The sequence below is a fragment of the Rhinoraja longicauda genome, chromosome 33 (genome assembly GCF_053455715.1).
Source record: "Rhinoraja longicauda isolate Sanriku21f chromosome 33, sRhiLon1.1, whole genome shotgun sequence".
NCBI classification, from domain to species: domain Eukaryota; kingdom Metazoa; phylum Chordata; class Chondrichthyes; order Rajiformes; family Arhynchobatidae; genus Rhinoraja; species Rhinoraja longicauda.
Window position 1 is genome coordinate 13300982 of NC_135985.1, and position 23932 is coordinate 13324913.

The window sequence follows — 23932 nt, forward strand, 5'->3', positions numbered from 1 at the left end:
GAATCTATGGAATTTGCAATCACAACTGCGCTCAATCATTATCTAAAAACATAGTATTTTGAGCATTCACATGGCCCGACATCATAAATAATGACTAATCTCCCCTATTCGAGTACATTTCCTATAGCATTATTCCATTAAAGTCTCAGGACACAGCTAAGTGTAAACATTGGTTAATTAGGGTTATATGATGCTGTACGGCACAAAACTGGCCTGAGCAATCTGTTTTTTGTGTTTCATTCTGTTTTGTGGTCCTGCCACATTTTCTTGCAGCTGTTTTAACCATGTTTTTCATTCCACATGATATAATTTAATGGTACTTTTGAAAGCAATTCCTTAGCACTAAACAAAAATCACTCTCATTTGACATCACCATTTTCAGACACAACAATACATTAATCCCTGTTGCCTATACAACTCCCCAACACAAAGAAAACCAATCGTTCCCAGCTGGCACAGCAACTCCCAAGCTCACAAACAAATCATTCCTGCTTGGCAGCAAAACATTCTTGCTCAAGAGCAACCCCATTCTGGGCAAGGCTGCCCTGCTAAATATAAAAACAAATCATCACAGTTCCTGACAACAAAACCCAATCTGATTTTGTTTGGCAGTACAGTTCATCCACTTTAAAACTTACCATCAAACCAACTTGACTGTCATCAACTAGACACCTGCCTCTGGCTGAAAGATCCAATTAAAATACTTGGCAGTTACTCTAACAAGAACGTTCCATTATTAACTGCGGCTGTCTTTACTACTGTACGCTTTCCCTTTCTCCCATTTCAATTATAACAGCAGAGCACAACCCTGAAATATTTCGGGCCCGTCATGACTGTAAACAATCGTGAAGATGTCTTATTCCACCAAAGTTTCTATTAACTTTTACTGCAACAACATCCTCTCAATGCGCAATCATGCCTCAATGTTTTCATTGATATGACAGCCAAAACGAATCATGAAAAATAAAGTTGATATTTGGTACCAGCTGTATAAGGTGTATAAGCTGTACAAGGTGGTGCTGCCAATAATTTGATTGCAGTCCACTCTTCCCTCTGTGGACTATGAATGCTCATCATCAATGAAATGGCAGTTAAACAACAATCCTATTCATTCCTAGAAAAAATGATGATCCAGCTGATGAACTACAACCTTTTTTTTTTTTTTTTTTTTTTTTACAATAGGTGCAGGAGTAGGCCATTCAGCCCTTCGAGCCAGCACCGCCATTCAATGCGATCATGGCTGATCACTCTCAATCAGTACCCCGTTCCTGCCTTCTCCCCATACCCCCTCACTCCGCTATCCTTAAGAGCTCTATCCAGCTCTCTCTTGAAAGCATCCAACGAACTGGCCTCCACTGCCTTCTGAGGCAGAGAATTCCACACCTTCACCACCCTCTAACTGAAAAAGTTCTTCCTCATCTCCGTTCTAAATGGCCTACCCCTTATTCTCAAACTGTGGCCCCTTGTTCTGGACTCCCCCAACATTGGGAACATGTTATCTGCCTCTAATGTGTCCAATCCCCTAATTATCTTATATGTTTCAATAAGATCCCCCCTCATCCTTCTAAATTCCAGTGTATACAAGCCCAATCGCTCCAGCCTTTCAACATACGACAGTCCCGCCATTCCGGGAATTAACCTAGTGAACCTACGCTGCACACCCTCCATAGCAAGAATATCCTTCCTCAAATTTGGAGACCAAAACTGCACACAGTACTCCAGGTGCGGTCTCACCAGGGCCCGGTACAACTGTAGAAGGAACTCTTTGCTCCTATACTCAACTCCTCTTGTTACGAAGGCCAACATTCCATTGGCTTTCTTCACTGCCTGCTGAACCTGCATGCTTCCTTTCATTGACTGATGCACCAGGACACCCAGATCTCGTTGAACTCCCCCTCCTCCTAACTTGACACCATTCAGATAATAATCTGCCTTTCTATTCTTACTTCCAAAGTGAATAACCTCACACTTATCTACATTAAACTGCATCTGCCATGTATCCGCCCACTCACACAACCTGTCCAAGTCACCCTGCAGCCTTATTGCATCTTCCTCACAATTCACACTACCCCCCAACTTAGTATCATCTGCAAATTTGCTAATGGTACTTTTAATCCCTTCGTCTAAGTCATATATTTAATAACGATTAATGTAAACCACATCACCCATTACACTTATCATGTGTACTGCATGTAGTTCCATAAAATACTGCCATGGCTTACTAAAATTCACTCTGACATCAGATGTTTCATCGGATCTCATTACAAGTTAATCCTGATTTGATCAATGCCTTTGTGGAATAAAATGTAAAAATCACAACATTGATTCTGGGCAATCACTGGTGCTCAACCACACCAGGTGGAAAGAGAGCATTTATAATGGTATTGATAATGTCAGGCATAGCATCATGTGGAAGAACCACAAATAGTACCACGTAGATCAACACCAAAGAAATGTTCATAATGAAATGGGACAGTTCTCTGGTTAGATAATACCTGCATAGTAAGTCAATCTTTGTTGCTCAGAATGGAAAGTGATTTAAATGCAAAAGGTCATGCAGAGAAGATTACTGGTATAAGAGTGCCAAGTTACAAAGAAAGGTTAGAGCAATAGTTGAAGATGAACATTTAACTCATCTCTTATATGAAAACTATTGAACCACAGAGTTATTCAACATGGAAGCAGGCCTTTGGCACAACTTGTATATGCTGACTAAGGTATTTACCTGAACTGGTCTCATTTGCGTACATCTGCCCTATATCCCTCTCAATCATTTCCATCCATGTACCTATTCAAATGTCTTTTTGAAATTGTACTGTACACTCCTCTACAACATCCTCTGGCAGATCATTCCACATACTGATCAGCTTCTGTATGAAATGTTGCCTCTCAAATCCCCTTTAAATCTTTCCCTCTTACCTTAAACCAACACGCTCTATCTAGTTTTAAATTCCCCAACGCTGGACAAAGACCGTGACCATTCATGATATCCATGCCCCTCAGCCTGCTATACTCCTCCTCACATCCACAAAATAAGGACTCCTTACCCCCAATTGCAACTTCAATTTCTTTTACAGTGGCAAGGCATTGAGAATTAAAGTGTGTGATGTTTCCAGGTCACAAGAAAGAAATGTCTAGTAGTTGTAAACTTTTTTTATAGTTCTTAAAGCACAAAACCTGACACAGTAATTCAGCAAGAATAGCAGAAGTTTAATGTGCTTGCATCGCCGGGGCTCTGGGGTGAGCGAGTGCTAGGGTTGATAACTTGCTGCAATGTCTGGAAACTCAGAAGTTCAAGAGGTTGGGACCAGGCAAGTATCGTTGGAAAAGAAAATGAGGATTCAGGCTCGCCAGTAATCAGGATTGTCTGTAAACGTGGAATGGTGTTGGCTGCCTCAAGATATATTGATCTTACATAGTGTTCTTTGAACACAGGTTTGGACTTTCATTTACATATGCACAGATGTTTCCACATATTAACAGACATTCTTTAAATATTAGTACAATCATCTTGAAATTACTTCAAGATACCTCACAAATAAAATAAGCTCTGTGTTCATTTTTTTAAATTACATTTTGAAATAGGTATCTTTGGAAAATTCAAGAATCAGCCACAGGCCGTGCAAAACAAACTTTCAGCGTCAATATAAAATCTCTTTTTTTAAAAAAAACAGATGTACTTATAAATGTATATTCTACCTTAATCCTTTCCCCTGTGTCCCTTTGGTCTTGATGTTCAAGTCAGTCAACCGAGAAAGTTGCTTCACTTGTCTATTTCCATCTTTTATTGAAGGACTATTATGATCATGTGTAAAGTCACAATCTAAGTCTTCACAAGTGCTGTCTGCAGGCAACATAATAAAATAATTAGAAGAGTAAAAGTGAAATATTACCACAAATATTGAAAATTGTTTCGAATTCCTGCAGGAAGAAATATTAATTGAACACAAATAAATATGGAGTAGGTACCAAATCAGCTATTATCTTTCTGAATGGTTAGATTGGTTTAAGGGGCAAATAGCTTCCACAATATTAATTGTGTTCAATTAATATAGTGGAAGCTATTTGCCCCTTGAACCAGTCTGACCATTCAGAAAGATAATAGCTGATCTGGTACCTACTCCATATAATACGCTATGCACATTATCTCTTAATATATTTGGCTGAAAAATTCTGAACATTTGGTAAAGTGATGGGGGGAGCAGCTACAGGTCATGGTCCATAGTTGTACCAATGACACAGGCAAGAAATAGATGAAAAATGAATAACCGGGTGACATCCAGAAGGATAAAATGCAGAACCACTATTATTGTAATCTCAGGATTACTCCCTGTGCCATGCACGAGGCTACATTAACAAGAGGAGGAACTCCCAGAAGATGAACTGAGAAAGCCTGTTTGCAGGTAAAGGAGCATTTGGCAAGGGGGAACTGGAACAGGCCCTTTGCCCTACAATGTCGGTGTCAAATGGGATGCCAAATTAAACAAATCTCCACTGCCACCAGGTTATCCATTTCCTGTATATCCGTATGTCTGTCTAAAAGCCTCTTGAACACCACCATCTTACACGCTTCATCCTTCAGGCCTTGCATCGCATTCCAGCCACCCATAACTCTGCATTTTTTTTTAAATCCCTCACATCTTGAATTTATCCCCTCTGACGTTAAACCTATTCCATCTAGTCTTTAACATGTTCACACTGGGAAATAGATTCCGCCTGTCAACTCTATGACTTTGTACAAAATGTTAGTTGGACTACATTTGGAATGTGAATTGTGAAGTTCTGGTCACCACACTACAGGGAAGAAGTGATTAAGCTAGAGAGGCTGCAGAAAAGGTTAACAAGAACATTAACTGGATTGACAGATTTGAGTTGACCCAGAATGAGCTGCCATAAGAAGTGATGGAGGCAGGAACAGTAGCAACAGTTAAAAGGCATCCAGACAGGTACTTTAATGAGCAAGATAAATAAGGAAATTAAATTAATGCAGGCAAGTGGGATTATTATAAATGGGTGGACCAAAAGGCACTGGTCTGCACTGTACAAAATCATTTTATAAAATCATCAACGACACTACTAGTTGGTGGAGATGAGTCAGCATACTAGAGAGAAATAAAACACGAGGTTGAGTGGAACCAAAGAACAACTTTTCACTGAGCATCACCAAAACCAAGGAACCAATCGTTGGCATCAGAAAGGGGAAGTCAGGAAACCATGTGCCAGTTTTCATTGGTGTGTTGGCAGATGAGTTAACAGCATTTAACATCTCCAATAACCTGTCCTGGGCCTAGCACATAGATGCAATTGTGAAAAAAGATGCCAGCACCTCTACTTTCTTAGAAGTTTAAAGAGCTAAGGCATGTCACCGAATACTCTAACAAATTTCTACAAATGTACTGTAGAAAGTATCCTCTTCTTGCGTTTGAGGCAGCAGAAATTATGTAACGCCCTCCAGGCGCTGTAGCCAGTGCAATGTGCTGTTGTCAAGGGCCGTGAGGTCTACCCCTCCACCAGGGAGACGGAGGACAGTGCAGTCAAAAATGACGTGATGCGCTGTTTGCTGGCCTGCTCCACACACGCAGGCTGCTGATGAACGCAACCCCCAATGATGCATGTTGGCGCTGAACCGGCTGACCCCTGTGCGGAGCCGATTCAGGGCGACCCACTCTTTGCGGGGCATGTCCGAGCCGGGTGGGGCTGTGGTATTCAGTGCGACAGTGAATTGAGGAGGTCGCGATGTCCGTTCCCAGCTGGTTCTCCATGCTCCTAGTATGTTGAAACCGGAGCCACAGAGGGTCGCTGCATGACGGGAGAAAGGGTGACGAGACGACAGGCGTTGAGGTCGCAGTTGCTGTGAATCCTGGGCGAGGTGGTGCAAAGGATGTTTGGCATCCGATGGGGCCTTGCACACCAGCCTATGAGTGAAGAACTCTCTGCAAAGCTTGGCGGGTGCGATACCTGTGAGCACCGGCAGGAGATCCGGCGGAGTAAGGCGTAGGCAGCCAGTGATGATCCGCATGGTGTCATTGAGAGTGGCGTCTAGCTTGCTGGGGCGGCGTACTCAGCGGCGCTGTACACGAGTGCAAGAGCACTGGTTCGAAGAGTAGATGTCCTGGCGCCCCATGACGATCCGGCCAAGCAACGCAGGAGGTTGTTCCGTGCCGAGACTTTAGCACGGAGAGCTTCAAGGTGTTGCTTGTAGGTCAGCTGCCGATCTAGTTGCACCCCGAGATATGTAGGAAATGGGTTGTAGGGTCCATTGAGGGTGACGGTTAGCTGGCGTTGAGCTTCCTTGTTGTTCAGGTAAAAGGCCGTTGTGGTGGTTTTTGCCATACTCCAGAAAGTATCCTGATTGGTTGCATCATGGCCTGGTATGGCAATTCCATTGCACAGAAATGCATGAGGCTACAGAGTAATGTACTCAGCCCAGCCCACCTGCACAAGGCATTGCCTCAAGAAGGCATTGATCTATCAATCATGTTTCCCCTGAAGGGGGTCATACCCCCTTCTCGCTGCTATCTATAGGCGGAAACTACAGAATTCTAGTTCAGGAACAGTTACTGAAATGCAAATATCAGGTTCTTAAACCAACCTGAGCAATCGTAATCCTACTTTAGCAACAGAGCACAATGGACCATCTCTTATACTATCATGAACTTGTTTTCTAATCACATATTTCTACACTAATGTCTTGTTTTTTGCAGTCTTTTTCCTCTCATTGTCTTGTAGAATTTACGTGCAATATATGCTATTTGTATGTTCACTGAGTCACTGTTCCTGTGATGCTGCTGTAAGCAAGATTTTCATTGTTCCATACCTCACTGTATATGCATCTGAGCAACAAACTAGACTTGAAGAGTCTAGGTGCACTCCATGATGCAGTAGTGAGCAGCAAACTGTAGGATATGTCAGATTTCAACCGGGTATTATCCTGTTTGGAAGTAGAAAATGACTGTGACAGCCTCCACAGGAAAATCAATCCAAGCAGACACATAAAGTCAAGAATTATTTTATTGTCATATACAATACAATACAATATATCTTTATTGTCATTGTACCCAGGGGTACAACGAGATTGGGAATGCGCCTCCCATACGATGCAATAATTTAGGTAATTTAGACAGCAGCAACCCAACGAAACGAAACAGTTGTAACAGTTTTGGACACGGTAAAGTGCAAGTTGATCTATGCGTTGTGGCCATCCGGCTCAGCAGGACCGGTTCATAGCAGCTATGGCCCTGGGGATGAAGCTGTTCCTGAGTCTGGAGGTGCGGGCATAGAAGGCCTTGTATCGTCTGCCCGATGGAAGGAGTTCGAACAGACTGTTGCAGGGGTGTGAAGAGTCTTTGTGGATGCTGGTGGCTTTTCTGAGGCATCGTGTGTTGTAGATGCCCTCCAAGTCTGGTAGCTGTGTTCCGATGGCCCTCTGAGCTCTATGGACTACCCACCGTAGAGCTTTCCTTTCTGCCTCCGTGCAGCTGAGGTACCACACAGGGATGCCATGCTTTAGGATGCTCTCTATGGTGCAGCGGTAGAAGGTCGTCAGCAGCTGTTGGGGTAGACCAGACTTTTTCAGTGTTCTTAAGTAGAACAGTCTTTGTTGTGCCTTCTTGACCAGCGCAGCAGTGTTATTGGACCATGTTAGGTCCTCCGAAATGTGAGTGCCCAGAAACTTGAAGCTGGACACTCTCTCCACACTGTCCCCGTTGATAGAGATCGGGGCATATTCCCCGTTATGTGACCTACAGAAGTTGATGATCAGCTCCTTGGTCTTGGTGGTATTTAGGGACAGGTTGTTATCCGAGCACCAGTCCGCCAGGTTCTGCACCTCCGCTCTATAGTTTGTTTCATCCCCGTTGGTGATCAGCCCGATCACCGTTGTGTCATCTGCAAACTTGACAATGGTGTTGGTGTCGAATGCAGGATCACAGTCGTGTGTGAAGAGGGAGTAGAGCATGGGGCTCAAAACACAGCCCTGTGGTGTGCAGGTACTCAGGGTGATAGTGGAGGACAGGTGCGGGCCCATTCTCACTGCCTGCGGTCGTTCCCGCAGGAAGTCCAGGATCCAGTCACATAATGACGAGCTGAGGCCTAGCTGCTGGAGTTTGGTGATGAGCTTGGTGGGGATGACCGTGTTGAAGGCGGAGCTATAGTCTATGAATAGCATCCTCACGTACGTGCCCTGTCTCTCTAGGTGAGTCAGGACAGTGTGAAGAGCCAGAGAGATGGCGTCCTCTGTGGATCTATTTGCCCTGTATGCAAATTGATGTGGGTCCAGTGAGTCAGGGATGCTGGATTTGATGTGTGAGAGGACCAGCCTCTCAAAGCACTTCATGACTATCGGCGTTAGGGCAACCGGGCGGTAGTCGTTCAGGTTGGAGATCTTTGCTTTTTTCGGCACCGGAACTATGATAGCCGACTTCAGGCACTTGGGGACCGTAGCCAGAGATAATGACAGGTTAAAGATCCTGGTGAATACCTCAGCCAGCTGTTCAGCACAGTCCTTCAGTACCCTTCCTTGAACTCCATCCGGTCCTGCAGCCTTGCGTGGGTTGACCCTTTGCAGAGCGCGTTGTACCTCCTGTGTGCTCAGTTGCAAGACCTGTCCCACCGCCTCGGCTGGGGTTCTTTCACTCAAGGTGGTTTTGCCAGTTTCAAAGCGGGCAAAGAAGGTGTTAAGCTCGTTGGTCAGTGCCATATCGCTGTGGGGGCAGGCAGGGCTGCTCTTGTAGCCAGTGACGTCCCTGACACCCTGCCACATGCTTCTGGTGTCCGTGGTGTTGAAGTGGTCTTCCACCCGTTGCCTATGGGTGTCTTTGGCCCTTTTAATACCTTTGCTCAGGTGTGATCTGGCAACACTGTATGCTGAAGTGTCACCAGATTTAAAGGCATTGTTGCGTGCCCAAAATATCCCAAAATGGAATAAATATGTATAAAAATAAACAGAAATAAATAAATAGGGCTGCATTTCAGTCACGGGAGGCACAGACCTCAGTGAGAACATATAATGCGGGTTGAAAGCTTGCCCTTTAAACACCAGAGTCTCAAGAGAAACAAAATTTGTAAAAGCTGGTTGCTCTGTGAGTAAATAAGATATTTTTTTTTTTTAAAAACAAGTTTTACTGGAGACAAATTCTGGCCAGAACACTATTATTAGCAATACTTTGGGGGTGAGAGGGGTGGAAAAGAAAGACAACAAATTAAAATGCAACCAAAATGCCAGGGGTCAAATCTCCAGTGAGCACCGTCACCCAGAAATGGGCTCACTGTTCTACTCTGGATTAAGCTCATCTTCAAATACACAGCTTTGTATTTTTAGCTCTAAAAAAAATTCAGGCAGACCTGCAAAGGGTGATTGAACTAGCAGATAGCATAAAAACCACAAAATCTAATGTCATAGGCATTTATTCAGAGGTGCACTGAAACTTCTGAAAAATGGCCCTTCGACTATTGACTGTGGTACAAATCCAATAAAAATGGTGACAGCATTGTTAGCAGTTGAACTATTTATAATACTGCTACGACCTCTGGAGGTTTAATGAAGAACTTCTTCCAATTCCACAAAATATTAAAAGATGCGTAACTTTTTTTCTCCATATTGGTAACTTCTTATACTTGTTAAAAATACTTAACTGGTGTTCTATAACAGATAACAGCACAAACAATTCAGCCATCGATAGACAAAGCGTCAAGCGAAAGGGGAGGGAGCCCCACGGAGACTATGCGCGTAATGTTGATATCTACAACGTGAGTCGCAACAACAGCCGCTTCAACCGGTGAAGAAAGGCTCGCTGGTGCAGACTGGTGGCATCGGCCCTCGTTTTAAGGTAAAACGACACAAAGTGCTGAAGTAACTCAGCACACTGAATGAGCCTATGTCACCTATCCATGTTTTCCTGACCCACTGAGTTACTCCATCACTCTGTGTCCTTCTGTATATTAACTATCACATGCAGTTCTTTGTTCCAACTACATACAATTGTTATACCGTACTCGGTTATATCGTTATTAGTAATAACGGACATCATTCCCCTACCCCTATGATCCGATATAACGGGGGTTTACTGTATTACAAAATATCAGATAATTACATAGTAGTACCTAACCATGGGAGGAGTTGGCTGTGCCTAACGGCTGCGGCTCTCTGGCAGTCTGTTTGTCTTTTTTTCTTTTTTTTTTGTTTGTGTCGGTGTTGGGATGGTTTTTGTTTCTGTTTTTGGCTGTGTATGTGTGGTGGGGGGGTGGGGTGGGGGGGTGGGGGGTGGGGTGTGGGTGTAGGGTGGGGCGGGGGAAACCTTTATTTTATTAGGTCTCTTCCCCGGGGCGCAGCTCGCCCGCGGGGCCTTCCATCGCCGGTGCGGCTCGGCTGTGGGACGCTTCAGTGCCCGGTGCGGCTCGGCCGCTGGACTTAACATCGCCAGCACGGCTCGGCCGCGGGACGTTTCAGTGCCCGGTGCTGCTCGGCCACTGGACTTAACATCGCCAGCGCGGCTCGGCCGCGGGACGTTTCGGTGCCCGGCGCGGCTTGGCCGCTGGACTTAACATCGCCAGCGCGGCTCAGCCGCGGGACGTTTCAGTGCCCGGTGCGGCTCGGCCGCTGGACTTAACATCGCCCGGTGCGGCTCGGCCGCGGGACGTTTCGGTGCCCGGTGCGGCTCGGCCGCTGGACTTAACATCGCCCGGTGCGGCCGCGGGACGTTTCAGTGCCCGGTGCGGCTTGGCCGTTGGACTTAACATCGCCCGGTGCGGCTCGGCCGCGGGACGTTTCGGTGCCCAGGGCGGCTCGGCCGCGGGGCCTTCGATCCCCTTGCGGGGGCTGTGCGTGTCGTTTGCCTCGGTAGGGGTCGAGCTGCCTGTCCGTGGGTGCGGGGGGAAGAGAGGGGAAGTTTTGTTGCCTCCATCACAGTGAGGGGGTGTTTGGAGTCACTGTGATGGATGTTTGTGTTGGGGTCGGGTGTCCTGTGTTCTTTTCTTTTTTGCTGTGTTTTGTGTGACTGCTGAAATTTCGTTCGGTGTAAAAAGCCGAGTGACAATAAAGTGTTGTTATGTTATGTTATGTTATAAAGTGTTTCATTCCTGTAGTTGAAACCATTTGAAATGAACATTATGAGACAATTGCCTTCATAGAGACCATATCATCATGACAACCAAGCCATAGAACAATATTATGCCAGCTGTGATAAAGAAAAATACCTTAATTAGTATCAATAGACATAAGAGAGCAAAGAATGGGGAAGAGTAAAAAATAGTAGGAGAGAAGTAAACACAATGTAGATTCAAGAAAAATAAAAAGAGCATGCAAGAGAAGATCTTAGGCCCCCTCAGTCATGGCTGATCATGGGTGATGCATCCTAGTTGGCTGCTTGCTCCACACCTTGGCTCCACACCAGAGCGTTGCTTGTGGCTGAAGAGACCAATGCGGGAGTGACAGACTCTATCGCAAGGGTCACATTTGTGTGTGTGGTCTCTGGTTTGTTAAAGTTGCTGCGCTCCTTTCTGCGTGCCTGCTTTTCTGTTGCTGCGTTCATCAGTTTCTTTTCCCTTGTTTTGAGATGTTGGTTCGGGGTACCTCTCCACCACGTGCGGTCAGCTGCAAGGCTCTCCCAGGACTCCACATCGATGTCAAGCGCCTTCAAATCTCTCTTGCAGACATCCTTGTAATGTAGCTGGGGGAGGCCGATGGTTATCATCCCAGATGTTTTGGAATACGGCCTGGTGCATGGTGTCCCGCAGAGTGGGAACACTTCTCTGTTGCAGAGTCTACAGGACGCGAGGTGCCAAGTTCTCTCTCAAAAGCCTCTATTTTTGCAGAGGCAGAGGCTTTGAGAAGATAGAAGGCAACAAATTGGTGTGGAATAGAAGATTGTCTGGCTAACAGCAAACAAAGTAGATATAAACAGCTCTTTATCTGGTTGGAAAGGTGTGAGTGGTGAAAGGAAGGGACTGGTGTTGAGGCTTCAATTTTATATTTTTTCATTATTCATTTAAGGGATGTGAGCTTCACAGTACGACATAAGAGACCACAGATGCTGAAACAAAAACTGCCGGAGCAACTCAACGAATCAAACCACATCCGTAGGGATGGTAAAGAATTGTTGACGTTTCCAGTCAAACTCAAAACTCTGCAACAGAACCGAGAGTGGAGAAGGGAGATAGCCAGTATAAAGAGGAGGGAGAATGGTGAGGCAGTTTCCAGTAGCTGATTGATAACTGAGGAAAGCAGATGGAGGAGGGGGGAGAGAGGTAGAATTGGGAGACAGAGGCATGTAAAGGAAGACCAAAAGAGGTAGATGGAGCCAGGTGAGAATAAATATGGAGTCAGTTGCTGGAGAGTGATAAGCGGGTGATCAGCACAAAAGCTACCAGTGCTGGAATCTGATAAGAAAAGTGATAATGGGAACCATTAAGGGAGAAGTGAAGGGCAGAAGAAAACAGAACCAGTGGTGGGTGGAATCCAGTGGCTCAAACGTGTAGGAAGGAGGTAACCAGGATTGGGGGGACGACGTACTTTTGACCCTTAAGGGTCTACTCGGATGTGGAGCGAATGTATCCTCTGGTGAAGTATCAAGAACTAGGGATTCACTGTTAACAGAGACAAATGCAGAGTGGAGGTTATAAACAGATCAGCCATGATGTTGTTAAATGGCAGAGGGGTCTACTCAACTCCAAATTTGCATGTTTGCCTATATTTGTATATTTGTATGTAGACCAAGTGGTCTACTCCTGTTCCATATTTGTATGTTCACAGCTCCTGGGATATGAAAGACATTATAAATGTTACTATTTCTTTACTTCGTGTGTTTAACATATACTCAATATATGAGAAAATTAGGATGCTTTACTCAAGAATAATTTCCTTGCTGTAGGGTGGCACAGTGGCGCAGCAGTAGAGTTGATGCCTTTTCGTGCCAGAGACCCGGGTTCAATCCTGACTACGGGTGTTATCTGTTCAGAGTTTATACATTCTCTCCGTGTGGGTTTTCTCCGCGATCTTCGGTTTCCTTCAACACTCCAGACGTACAGGTTTGTCGGTTAATTGGCTTGGCATCAATGTAAATTGTTCCTTGTGTGTGTGTGGAATAGTGTTATTGTGCAAGGATCGCTGGTCAGTGCGGACTCGGTGGGCCCAAGGGCCTGTTTCCGCACTGTATCTCTAAACTAAGCTAAGCTCTACGGTTAGGTCCATCTTCTTCCAGCTTATTGACACTCAGGGAAATGCATACTGCAAGTTATGTAGGTTTCCTTGGGTTAAATGACTTGACACCGATCACGTGTTCTGGGTCAATAAAGCATCCACGACACTAATAAACATTTCAGTTTCAGATTTCAATATATATAGAAAAACTGAAATGAATGAGAACGAGATTTTCTGCCACAATTTCTACACTATGGTTATGCAGAGAAACTTGGTAGCAAATTGACTGAAGTAACCAGAGTATACTTACAATTTTGTAGAACAGACAACGATGATTCAACCTGGTTCGGATAACTTTTAGAATGCATTACATCTTCTTTGGCCTCCTGGAAATGGAAAAGAGTAAATCAAAAATATCCTCAGTTAAACTATCTCCATACACACACCAACCACAAATGAAACTTAGTCTCTGTTAAATCTTCTTTCAATATACATGTGCTCAGATGTGAAGTGCCTTGTGGATGGAATGACACCATGCTGCGCACATAATGCATTTATCTTAAATCCCTCATGCTAATTTTGAGCAGCTTCTCTTTAATAATAAATATGCTAATTTCAGAATAAGTTGTTAAAAGCATGTCTGTTCTCAATGTAATTTCAAGGTTGATGAGAACAACTTAGGCAGGTCTTTCACAGCAAGGTTTTCCTTTGTCAACTATAACCGTCAAACAAGCCGAGAAATGTATTACCGAGCTCAGAGTATTCAAACAAATTGGATAAATTCATGCAGGTAGGCTAACATTCACAGAAGTGGTGGCTGTAACATGACAATGAATTAATCATCTCCTTTGGTGCGTGTGACTGAAATATCTTCATAGTCCGGGAAATGGAGCGGACTACACTAAAATTTGTGCATAACATCAGTTTTTATAAGAAGTGTCCTACACTTTATCCAAATTATCCAAATCCAAAGTAGGCAGGGTAATGACGAGTTGGAGGTCAGGGCCTCTATTGGCATATCATGATGCAGCTGTATAAGTCACTGGTGAGACCACATTTGGGGTACTGTGTACAATTTTGGTCATCCAGCTAAAGGAGGGATATCATTAAGTTAGAAGCGGTGCAGAAAAGTTTCACCAGGATGTTACTTTGCAGGCTTGATTTAAGGGCTGGGCAGCCAGGGACTTTCCTATTTGGAGCATAGGAGGCGGAACAAAAAGCTTTTCACTGTACCTCGGGACACATGACAATAAACTAAACTGGGTGACGTTATTGTGATGTACAAGATAATGAGGGGTATGGTTAAAGTGAACGCTCAGTCTTTTTCCCCAGAGTAGAGGATTCCAAAACTAGAAAGCATAGGCTTAAGGTGAGCATGTAGAGATTTATCAGGGACCTTAGGGTTAACATTTACACTCAGAGTATAGTCCATATCTAGAATGAGATGTCAAAGGAAAGTATAGAAGCAGGACACTATTACAACTTTCAAAAGACATAAACCCAAAAGTAAATCTAAACCTAGATACCTGGTCAGACATATGGCTAGGATGGGTTCAGAGGGATATGGGCCAAATGCAGGCAAATAGGACTAGCTCTGAATGCCAACTTGGTCAGCTTAGACAAGAAATGGCCAAAGGTCCTATTTCCATGCGTAGCTCTTTGTCACTCTGCCTCTATGTTCTATTTCTGATTTCCTCATCTGTGAAATGCTTGAAATGCAAATTACTTGCCCTTTTGCATTCACACCTCAGCTTTATTCCAGGACTAACTAGTACAGACAGGACTGTTTTATTGATTTGAGATCCATTCAAAGAATAGCAGCTATTTTATTTCACTGACTGGTTAAACTATCTTTCAGTACTGGAATGAATAAAATACATTTCTCCATTGTTTAATGCTAAGCTATGACTCATTCAGTGAATGACAGGGCCTTGTGGAGTGTTGAAAAACAGTGGGACCAAAGGGTACAAGCACAGTTCTCTGAGAGTTGTGATGCAGGTAAATAAGATGGTCAAAAAGGTGTATTGCATGCTTGCCTTTATCAAATAAAATACTGAGTACAATACTGAGTACAAAGAAAAGGAAAGCGTGTTACAGCTGCACAAGGTGTTGGTGATGCAACACTGGGGAAACTGTGTGCAGTTCTTGTTACCATACTATGGGGAAAGATGTGATTAATCTTGAGAGGGTTCACAAAAGATTCACAAGGATGTTGCTGGGCATGGATTATAAAGAGACACTGGATAGGATGGGACTGTTTCCCTGCAATGTTGGATGTTAAGGAGTGCCCATACAAAGGTTTATAAAATAAGAATATATAACATGGATGGCCACAGTCTTTTTCCCCAGGGTAGAGTCTAAACGAAAGGCCTTGGGTTTGAAGTGAGGGGTGAAAGATTGAAAGGCGACGTGAGGAACAGGTTTTCATATTGACATTGGTGTGTATATGAAACGAGCTGCCAAAGAAGTAGTGGAGGCAAATATAAATACAAATTTGTAAACGACATTAGACTGTTCATGACTATGAATATTTTAGAGGGCTATGGGCCAAATACAGGCAAATAGCATTACATTAAGAGAACACTTTGGTCGGCACGGATTAATTGGATTAAAGGGCTTTTTCCCTGCTGCATAACTACGATTGATTGGAATTGCTGAAATGTAATCAGTAACTACATCTATGATAATAGTGCAAGGAATAAACACAGCCTGATAATAAATTATGGGTGAAAGAGTCAGTGTAGTAACACTTGTATAAGAGTCAAGAAATGATGTTGCAATAAAGGTATGATTCAAGATTCAAGATAGCTTTATTTGTCATCCAATATAGGACGAAATTCAGTCACCCACAGTCCAACAATAAAAGCATTAAATAAGCATTAAAATTACACAACCCCAAAAAACCCCCAAAACACAGTCCAACAATAAAAGCATTAAATAGGCATTCAAATTACACAACCCCAAAAACCCCCAAAACACAGCCCAACAATAAAAGCATTAAATATGCATTCAAATTACACAACCCCAATACCCCCAAAAACACAGTCCAACAATAAAAGCATTAAATAGGCATTCAAATTACCCAACCCCAAAAACACACAAAAAAAGAAACATCCATCAAAGAAACATCCATCATAGTGAGTCTCCTCCAGTCCTCTCCTCACTGTGATGGAAGGCCACAATGTCTTTCCCTTCTCCTGCTGTCCTCTCCCGCGGTCAGGTTGTTGTGGTTGCAGGCCGCACCGGACGGTCCACAGCGGGCCAAGCCTAAGGCGCGTCGCAGCCGCTCCCGCAGCCTCCGAAGACGGCCGGCTCCGCCGATGATAAGTCCGATCCGGGGGCGGGCGAACACGCTGTCGCTGCCGCTGTTGTTGCACGTCGGGGCGGTCGTGGCTCCCGACATTGAAGCCCCCGCCCAGCAGAGAAATATCCCGCGGCATATCTTAGACCGCACCGGATGGTGAAATGTCCGCGACCCAAGCCCCGCGACCCGGGGCGGGTGAACACACTGCCGCTGCCGGAGCTCCCGATGTCGGCATCCACGCGGCCCGAGCCTAAGGCGAGTCGCAGCCGCACCCGCAGCCTCCGAAGACGGCTGGCTCCGGTGATGGTAAGTCCGATCCGCGGGCTCTGCGAACCAGAGCCCTGGAGGCCCACAGCTCCAGGAGTTGGGCCGATGGTTGGCCGCAGCAGGAACGGAGACACGGCCCAGAAAACAAAGGTCGGGTCTCCGTTCGGAAGGGACACATATTTACAATGTTACAGTTCCCCCCCTCCCCCCCACATACACACATAGTACACAAACACAAAAACACCACATCACAACTACAATTAAGACAAAAAAAAAAACAACAAAAACACAAAGACAAATGGACCGCAGGTGAGCCGCAGCTGCTAGGGCAGCGCCGCCATTTTGGTCACAATTGCCTACACGTGCAGTCAGTTGTTCAGGGTAACAAGACAAAACCAAATGAGAAAGCAGTGCAATATTGAACAAAATAAATGTTGTAACATACTCCTAATCTGTCCATTCACACACACATCCATTGCAAATACAAACTAATTTACCATGTACCACTGCAATCATTGATTCTAATGCCATGAAGCAGAGCAAACAAGATATATGTTTTTGCAACAAAATATAATTTATCATTGCATAACTAAAACATAAAACGGAACCTGGCTTCATATTTTGTACCTTTGGAAATAAGATTCTGCATTAGCTAAGAACTTCAACATGCAGTTCAGCCCATGGGATCAGTGCATAACGAGTTAGAATAGCTTTCAAATGAGCATAAGATTGCAAATATCTAATGATGATGTTTAAAGAAACGGATGGTGACTGAGTGTGTGAAAGTCTCTCATTTTCTAATGGCCTTAAGTAGTTAGCCTTGTCACTTACGACAATGGGGAATGGAAATATCTTAAGAAGGCAACATAACGATGGTCACGAGATGACAAAATGATATTATGAACTGTACTTTGCAAGATTGATCTTTATTATCAAGCTAGTTTCTTACATCTATATTTCCATCAGTTATATTACACATACAGAAGAGTAAGATATTCACTGTATCCTAATACTTGAAAAGGAATCAAGAATATGGTGCCTCATTAAATATCTGATCTTGCATTGTTGGTTGTGCAGTCAGTAGTTACGGATAACAAGTAAAAACAACTGAGAATGCAGTCCAGTACAAAATAAATGCTGAAACTTTCTTATAACAAAGTCACAGACTGATAATGAAAATTGTTGGTTTTGAACAAGTCACAATCTAAAAAAAAACAAATTTAAATATCCTGAAGTACCTGTAGGCAATTGCCTCAGGACCACAAGCATAAACCAATACCCATCAGATAAATGAGAAATACGACTAAGCAATATGAAACGATGTCTATCAAACACTTAAGACTCTGCACACAAAGATTTCCAATTGCTATTCTGAAGCAGATCAACAAATAATTAAATGTTGTTAAAGCTGCAGTCATTTGCTCATGATCATGGCATCACTAAATCTCTATGAGACCAGAAATAACAGAAATGCATAATTAGAAAGATATCAGGGAAGCATATTATCACTGATTACACACAAGGTAGCATAGTGGTTATCACTGATTACACACAAGGTAGCATAGTGGTTATCACTGATTACACACAAGGTAGCATAGTGGTTATCTCAGCAGGTTTGTAAAGTAAAGACCAATAATTTACCAACAGGAGATCAAATCCCAGAATTGAGGTGAGAAACTTAAATTCAAGTAAACAAAATAAGTCTGGAACAAAAAGCAGGTATCAGTTTAAATGATCAGAGGAATACTGAAATATCCCAATTTGGCTTTCTGGCCATGAATACAATGTTACTTTCCTCACATAATGGCCATCATACAACATGCTTTACCATTAACAGCTCTGTAGCATGACACTTAATACATCAAATCATTACAAACACTGTTATGTATTGAAATTAATTAAGGCAAAGATAAATTCCTCCTCATAGGCATTTATGGACTTATACAAAACTAGGAGCATCATTTTTTTCCCCACTCGTATCGCAGACACCCCCAAACATAACCTGTCCCACCAAGTGGACAGACTGAACAGCAGTAGGGACTGTGTATCTATGGGCTCATGGGCAAAGAAACTTTATGATTATCAGTCACTTAGCAACTGGATTAGTTTCCCTCCATGTTCAAGCACACTCGGAAGAAATTTGATGTCTCTGCAAAACAAGATAAATGCTATAGACAGGGTTCTTCACTGTCTGTCACCAACAACGGATAGCATAATAGTAATTAACCATTCTGGTTATGCCCTGAAAAAGATAGCTGCCAAATTGGCTCCACTTCATTCTCAACAATTTCCCTAGTGCAAATCCAGAACCCTCTCAAAGTCAATCGCAAGGAAGGCCATCTTCATTCTAAGGTAAACAAGCTTTTATCTCTCCTCATAATAAAATTACTTCAATATGTGCAACATCTCTTCTGCACTCTCTCCAGCACAATCACATCCGCCCTGCAGTGTCGGAACCAACTTTTATATTCTATATGCCCGACTAATGAAGGATTGCTGTACGCCTTTTTCTATCTAAGTTGCCACTTTCAGAGAACTATTAACTTAGGCCTTTAGTTATGTCTGTTGATCAATTCTGTTGATCAGCACGAGGTACAGGTAGCAGTCCAGAGATAACCACCCTCAACGTCCTACTTCTCAGTCTTCTTCCCAACTCTCTAAACTCACATTGCAGTATCTCCTTCCTCTTCCTCCCGACGTGGTTCATGCCCACGTGCACAACTACTTTTGGTTGATCGCTTTCCCTCACTAGGATGTTCTGAAGCCGCTCCGTGATGTCTTGAACCCTGGCACGAGGGAGGCAATGCACCATCCTCGAGTCCTGCCTGCTGCCACAGAATCTACTGTCCATACCTCGGACAATGGAGTCACCCACTACTATGGCTCTTCCTGACTTCGTTCTCCCCGGTCGAGACTCCTTGCCTGGATTAGAGCCACCAACCTGTCTGCCGCTCGGACTTGAAGAGTCTTCTGCTCCGACAGCTCCCAAGAGGGTGTACATGTTTGCAATAGGCACAGCCACCGGGGTCTCCTGTAGTCCACGTTCACTCCCCTTTGAAACGGTCCCCCACCTTCGCTCGACCTGGACCCTTGGCATGACATCCTCACAGTAGGTTCTGTCCAGGAAACTCTCGCATTCCCGAATGGTCCCGAGGTTATCCAGCTGCTTTTCCAACTCGACAACACATCCATTCAGAAGCTGCACCTGGACACAATTCTTGCAGGTGTAGCTCCCAGAAGCTCCAGCGGTGTCCCTACCTTCCCACATCCTGCAGGAAACACACTGCACCAACTTATCTGCCATTACTTTAGTGTCGAAAAAAAAATCAGGCTCAAAAACAAATGTAACCTTCTCACCTCGGCCTCCTTGCCAAAGACTCGCACTTTTCTCACAGGGCACTTCCCTCGACAGGACTTCACCCAGACAGGGCCGCACCCCTTGTGCAAGCCTTGCTTATATCAGTCACTAAATTGACTAATTGGCCAATTTACCAAACTTCTAATTGAATTGATCAGCCAATCCACGTACTCACTCCTATCCTGCCTTCCTCTGACGAGCTTGGAGGTATGCGCTTCACTGATTGCCTGCTAGCGTTTTTTTGGCGCTCCTTTTAAACGAACTTTTACCTGCAATTAACACTTACTTTCTTTCAGCCAGGTTATCTTTCAGTCAGATTATTGTAATTTTACTACATTAATGATATTTTACCAAATGCAGGAACGAGGTACTGATTTTCAATGATCAGCCATGATCATATTGAATGGCGGTACTGGCTCAAAGGACCGAATGGCCTACTCCTGCACTTATTTTTCTATGTTTCTATGTAAACAGTACTGGAAGGAGAGATTCCCATTTACAAACTTTCCTCCATCCTGGCAAAGGTCCAACAATCAATTTTTCAAAAATGTAATTTCAAGTAACTTCATGTGGACAGTCATATACAAATACAGCTATACATTTGTCTGAATCTTTAATGTAAATGCAGATTTTTCAATTTTACAAAATCCCCAGTACTAATATTAATAAATATAACATAACATCTGTAAACATAGATATGAGGAAATTTACAAATTCAAATTATGCGTTCTAAATAATGGAGTTGCCATATATAGTAGATGATATTTACCTGTTCAAGTTGAGCATTTATACTACGAAGATGTTCTATTAAGTACTGTGCCTCATCTTCTGGTATTTCTGCAAAATAAAACATAAATCATTTATTTATGGAAAAATCACAAACTGCTAAATTAGTTATTAAAAGCCATTGAGGTAAATCTGAAATCTTTTAATTGATGGCAAATAGCAACACCAAAATCCTACCATTGGACATTCTTTAAAGGATTTCAAGTAGTGGTCATTTGGAGAGTTTATTACTTTTCATTGTATCCACAGTTAATTGAATTTAGTCATTTTAAACTATACAGTGAAACTCTGATAATCTGCTGTCCCACCATTCTGAAATCCCAACAGTTCTGCATGTGGCTCAACATGCACCGTTCCTTATGTTCTGTTTAAATTAACTGGTGCCCCATTTCCCCCACTCTCTTTAAACCCACCTGTCCGTGGGTGCGGGGGGAAGAGAGGGGAAGTTTTGTTGCCTCCATCACAGTGAGGGGGTGTTTGGAGTCACTGTGATGGATGTTTGTGTTGGGGTCGGGTGTCCTGTGTTCTTTTCTTTTTTGTTGTGTCTTGTGTCTTGTGACTGCTGAAATTTCGCTCGGTGTTTGTGCCGAGTGACAATAAAGTGTTGTTATACTGTTATTATACTGTTATAGAATCCCCATTTCACATGCTCCCTTAAACTCATCAGGTTAACTCAAAATGTATTACATTACTGTGTAGTGTCTAAAACTACAATTAATCAAATGTCTTTTTGGTATTAATAAAATATTAAATACCAGTTCTGGATATTTAACCTCCTTTGGTACTTGATCCTCCTTCATCAAAAAGTTAATAGTTACGGTATTCTGTTTACCAACTCTGTTCTTAAGCCATTTTGGTTAATTAAGTTAATTTTAATGAAACACTTCAATATACATCTCCTCATTGGATCAACATAAACTTTGAATTTTATAATGTTGTAACACTATATTTTGCACCTTGGTATTTTCTCTGTTGGACTTGTTTATGACATAATTGTATTCATGTACAGCATGATTTGACTGGATAGCACACAGAGTATGTTCACTGTACCCTAGTACAAGTGACAATAATAAACCAATAAACCAATACTAATTCCTTCAATGAATACTGGGGCTTACAACTTCACGCAAATTTCAGTTCGATTATTATTAAACCGATGTTTAAATACATGTTTTTCAGATGATTTATGGGTAATGTTGCCCCCAAGAAAATGGAAATTGAACAAGTAGTTTAGATTAAACTGCTTCACCTGGAATTAATTTCTTGAACAGATTGATTTTCACTCCAACATGGAGGAAGTTAGTCATAGCATGGAACTTAATTTCTATAACCATTTAAAAATACAATTAATCTGTAACAAATAGTATCAGCAACTACTTGGGTTAGATAAAGTCACACCCAATTAAATAAATCCATGATGCAGAGTATTAAAATGTGGAAAATGCACTACTACACAATTAGCAGTTGAATGTTACTGAGGAACATCAGGCTTACCAAGAGATTTGGCTTAGGTGTAGGTTTATTATTGTCATGTGTATCGAGGTACAGTGCATGCTATTCAATCAGATCAGATATTATACTTCAATACAATCATGTCAAACTCAAATATAATAAGTTGAGCAAATGGAAAGATACTGAGTACAGAATCCAGTTCTCAGCAATGTAGCACAGCAGCTAATCACAGATAATCAAGAAGCTTTGAATAATGATACAAATCAAAACAATCAAGGTAACAGTAAAAAATAAAGCTGTAGACTGGAGAAAGGTATCATTAGCATGATCGGGTTCCACATTTCTCCCATTAATAGAATTGCATTGTTCATAAAACAGTGGACATTTTGATAGATCTTGGGACAAGGAGTGTGTAGTTAACATTGTTCCCAATACTTTCATTAATCTTTGACAGGTGAGGATAACATTTAGTAAACTTTACCCAGATTAGCCTCCTCAACACTTGCTGCAAGCCCAATTTGGCAATATTGTGGATTAGAACATTGTCACTATGCATTAAAGCACTTGAAACCATTGCATCTGCTGAGTCACTCACTGTAATGGTATTGAACTCTCCCACCCAGCATACCTTGTCCCCTTGTTACCCTCTCGTGCATTTTGTGTCAACCTAAGTAAGCTCTCAGCATAAAAGTTATTTCATAACGAATAAAACACAAACGTTCACTTACCAGCAGGTAGTTCAAAGTAGGTATCCAATAAAATTTCATGAATCGTGGGATTTTTAGCACCACAAATTTCATTCCCATTTGTCAGAACTTCAGAATTTAAGTTCCACCAAATTCCAACTCCTTCCTAATAAAAATATATACACATCAACTAGACAAATCAATGGATTATTGGCAAGTGTTTTAATAAAACAAGACATTTCATCAAGAGCACAAGAAACCAGACATATAGTACAGTGCTGCAAGTACACAAAATACCATCTGTACACATTATCCCAATAGTACAAATCCACAAATATAAATCTTCTGTCAGTCTAGAAGTTATAAATGCATCTTTACAAATATATGTAAAGTATTAAAGAAATTTGCAATGTGTTCTTTGAGGGAACGATTTGTGCACTTATGCTTGTTTTGGTCAATGTAAAATGATAACTTTTTCCTTGTGCTGGAAGCTCATGGCCCAGCACTTCCCACACTTTACCAATACTGTCAAACCAAAGGATCAACTCTGGTTCAATGAGAAATGCAGAATCTCTTACCAGGAGCAGAACCAGGCATTCCTAAAAATGAATTCCCAACAAAACTGCAACATGTGTGAAATGGCAAAAGCTGCATTCAATGATAGGGTTCCACAGGAGCACTGCTTAAGAAGACTGCTAATCCCATCACAGATCTACAACATCCTGGAAATGCTTTCATCTCATTTTTATCGTCAGTAAAAAGATACAGGAGCCCGAGAACCGGTACCTCCAGGTTCAAAAACAGCTTCTGCCATAAACCACCAGGCTCTTGAACCACCCTGCAAGACCACAACACTACCTTAGTACGGAACTACTATCGATTTTGTACTGCATACAAAATCCTTGCTTGCGCTATCATGGTCTGGTTTACCTACAATAACTGAT

General features: G+C 42.8%; 1 protein-coding gene across 2 annotated transcripts in view; it reads right to left on the reverse strand.

The window, feature by feature from the left end:
* LOC144609059 (uncharacterized) overlaps nucleotides 1–23932 on the reverse strand; it is a 119985-nt gene that overhangs the window by 60224 nt on the left and 35829 nt on the right. For both annotated transcript variants that reach the window (XM_078427405.1, XM_078427404.1), the window contains exons 5-8: nucleotides 23031–23154; nucleotides 20834–20901; nucleotides 13446–13521; nucleotides 3700–3844 (exon numbers count right to left, since the gene is read on the reverse strand). In XM_078427405.1, the coding sequence (XP_078283531.1) occupies nucleotides 3700–3844; nucleotides 13446–13521; nucleotides 20834–20901; nucleotides 23031–23154 (413 nt within the window). The remainder of the gene's footprint in view (nucleotides 1–3699; nucleotides 3845–13445; nucleotides 13522–20833; nucleotides 20902–23030; nucleotides 23155–23932) is intronic.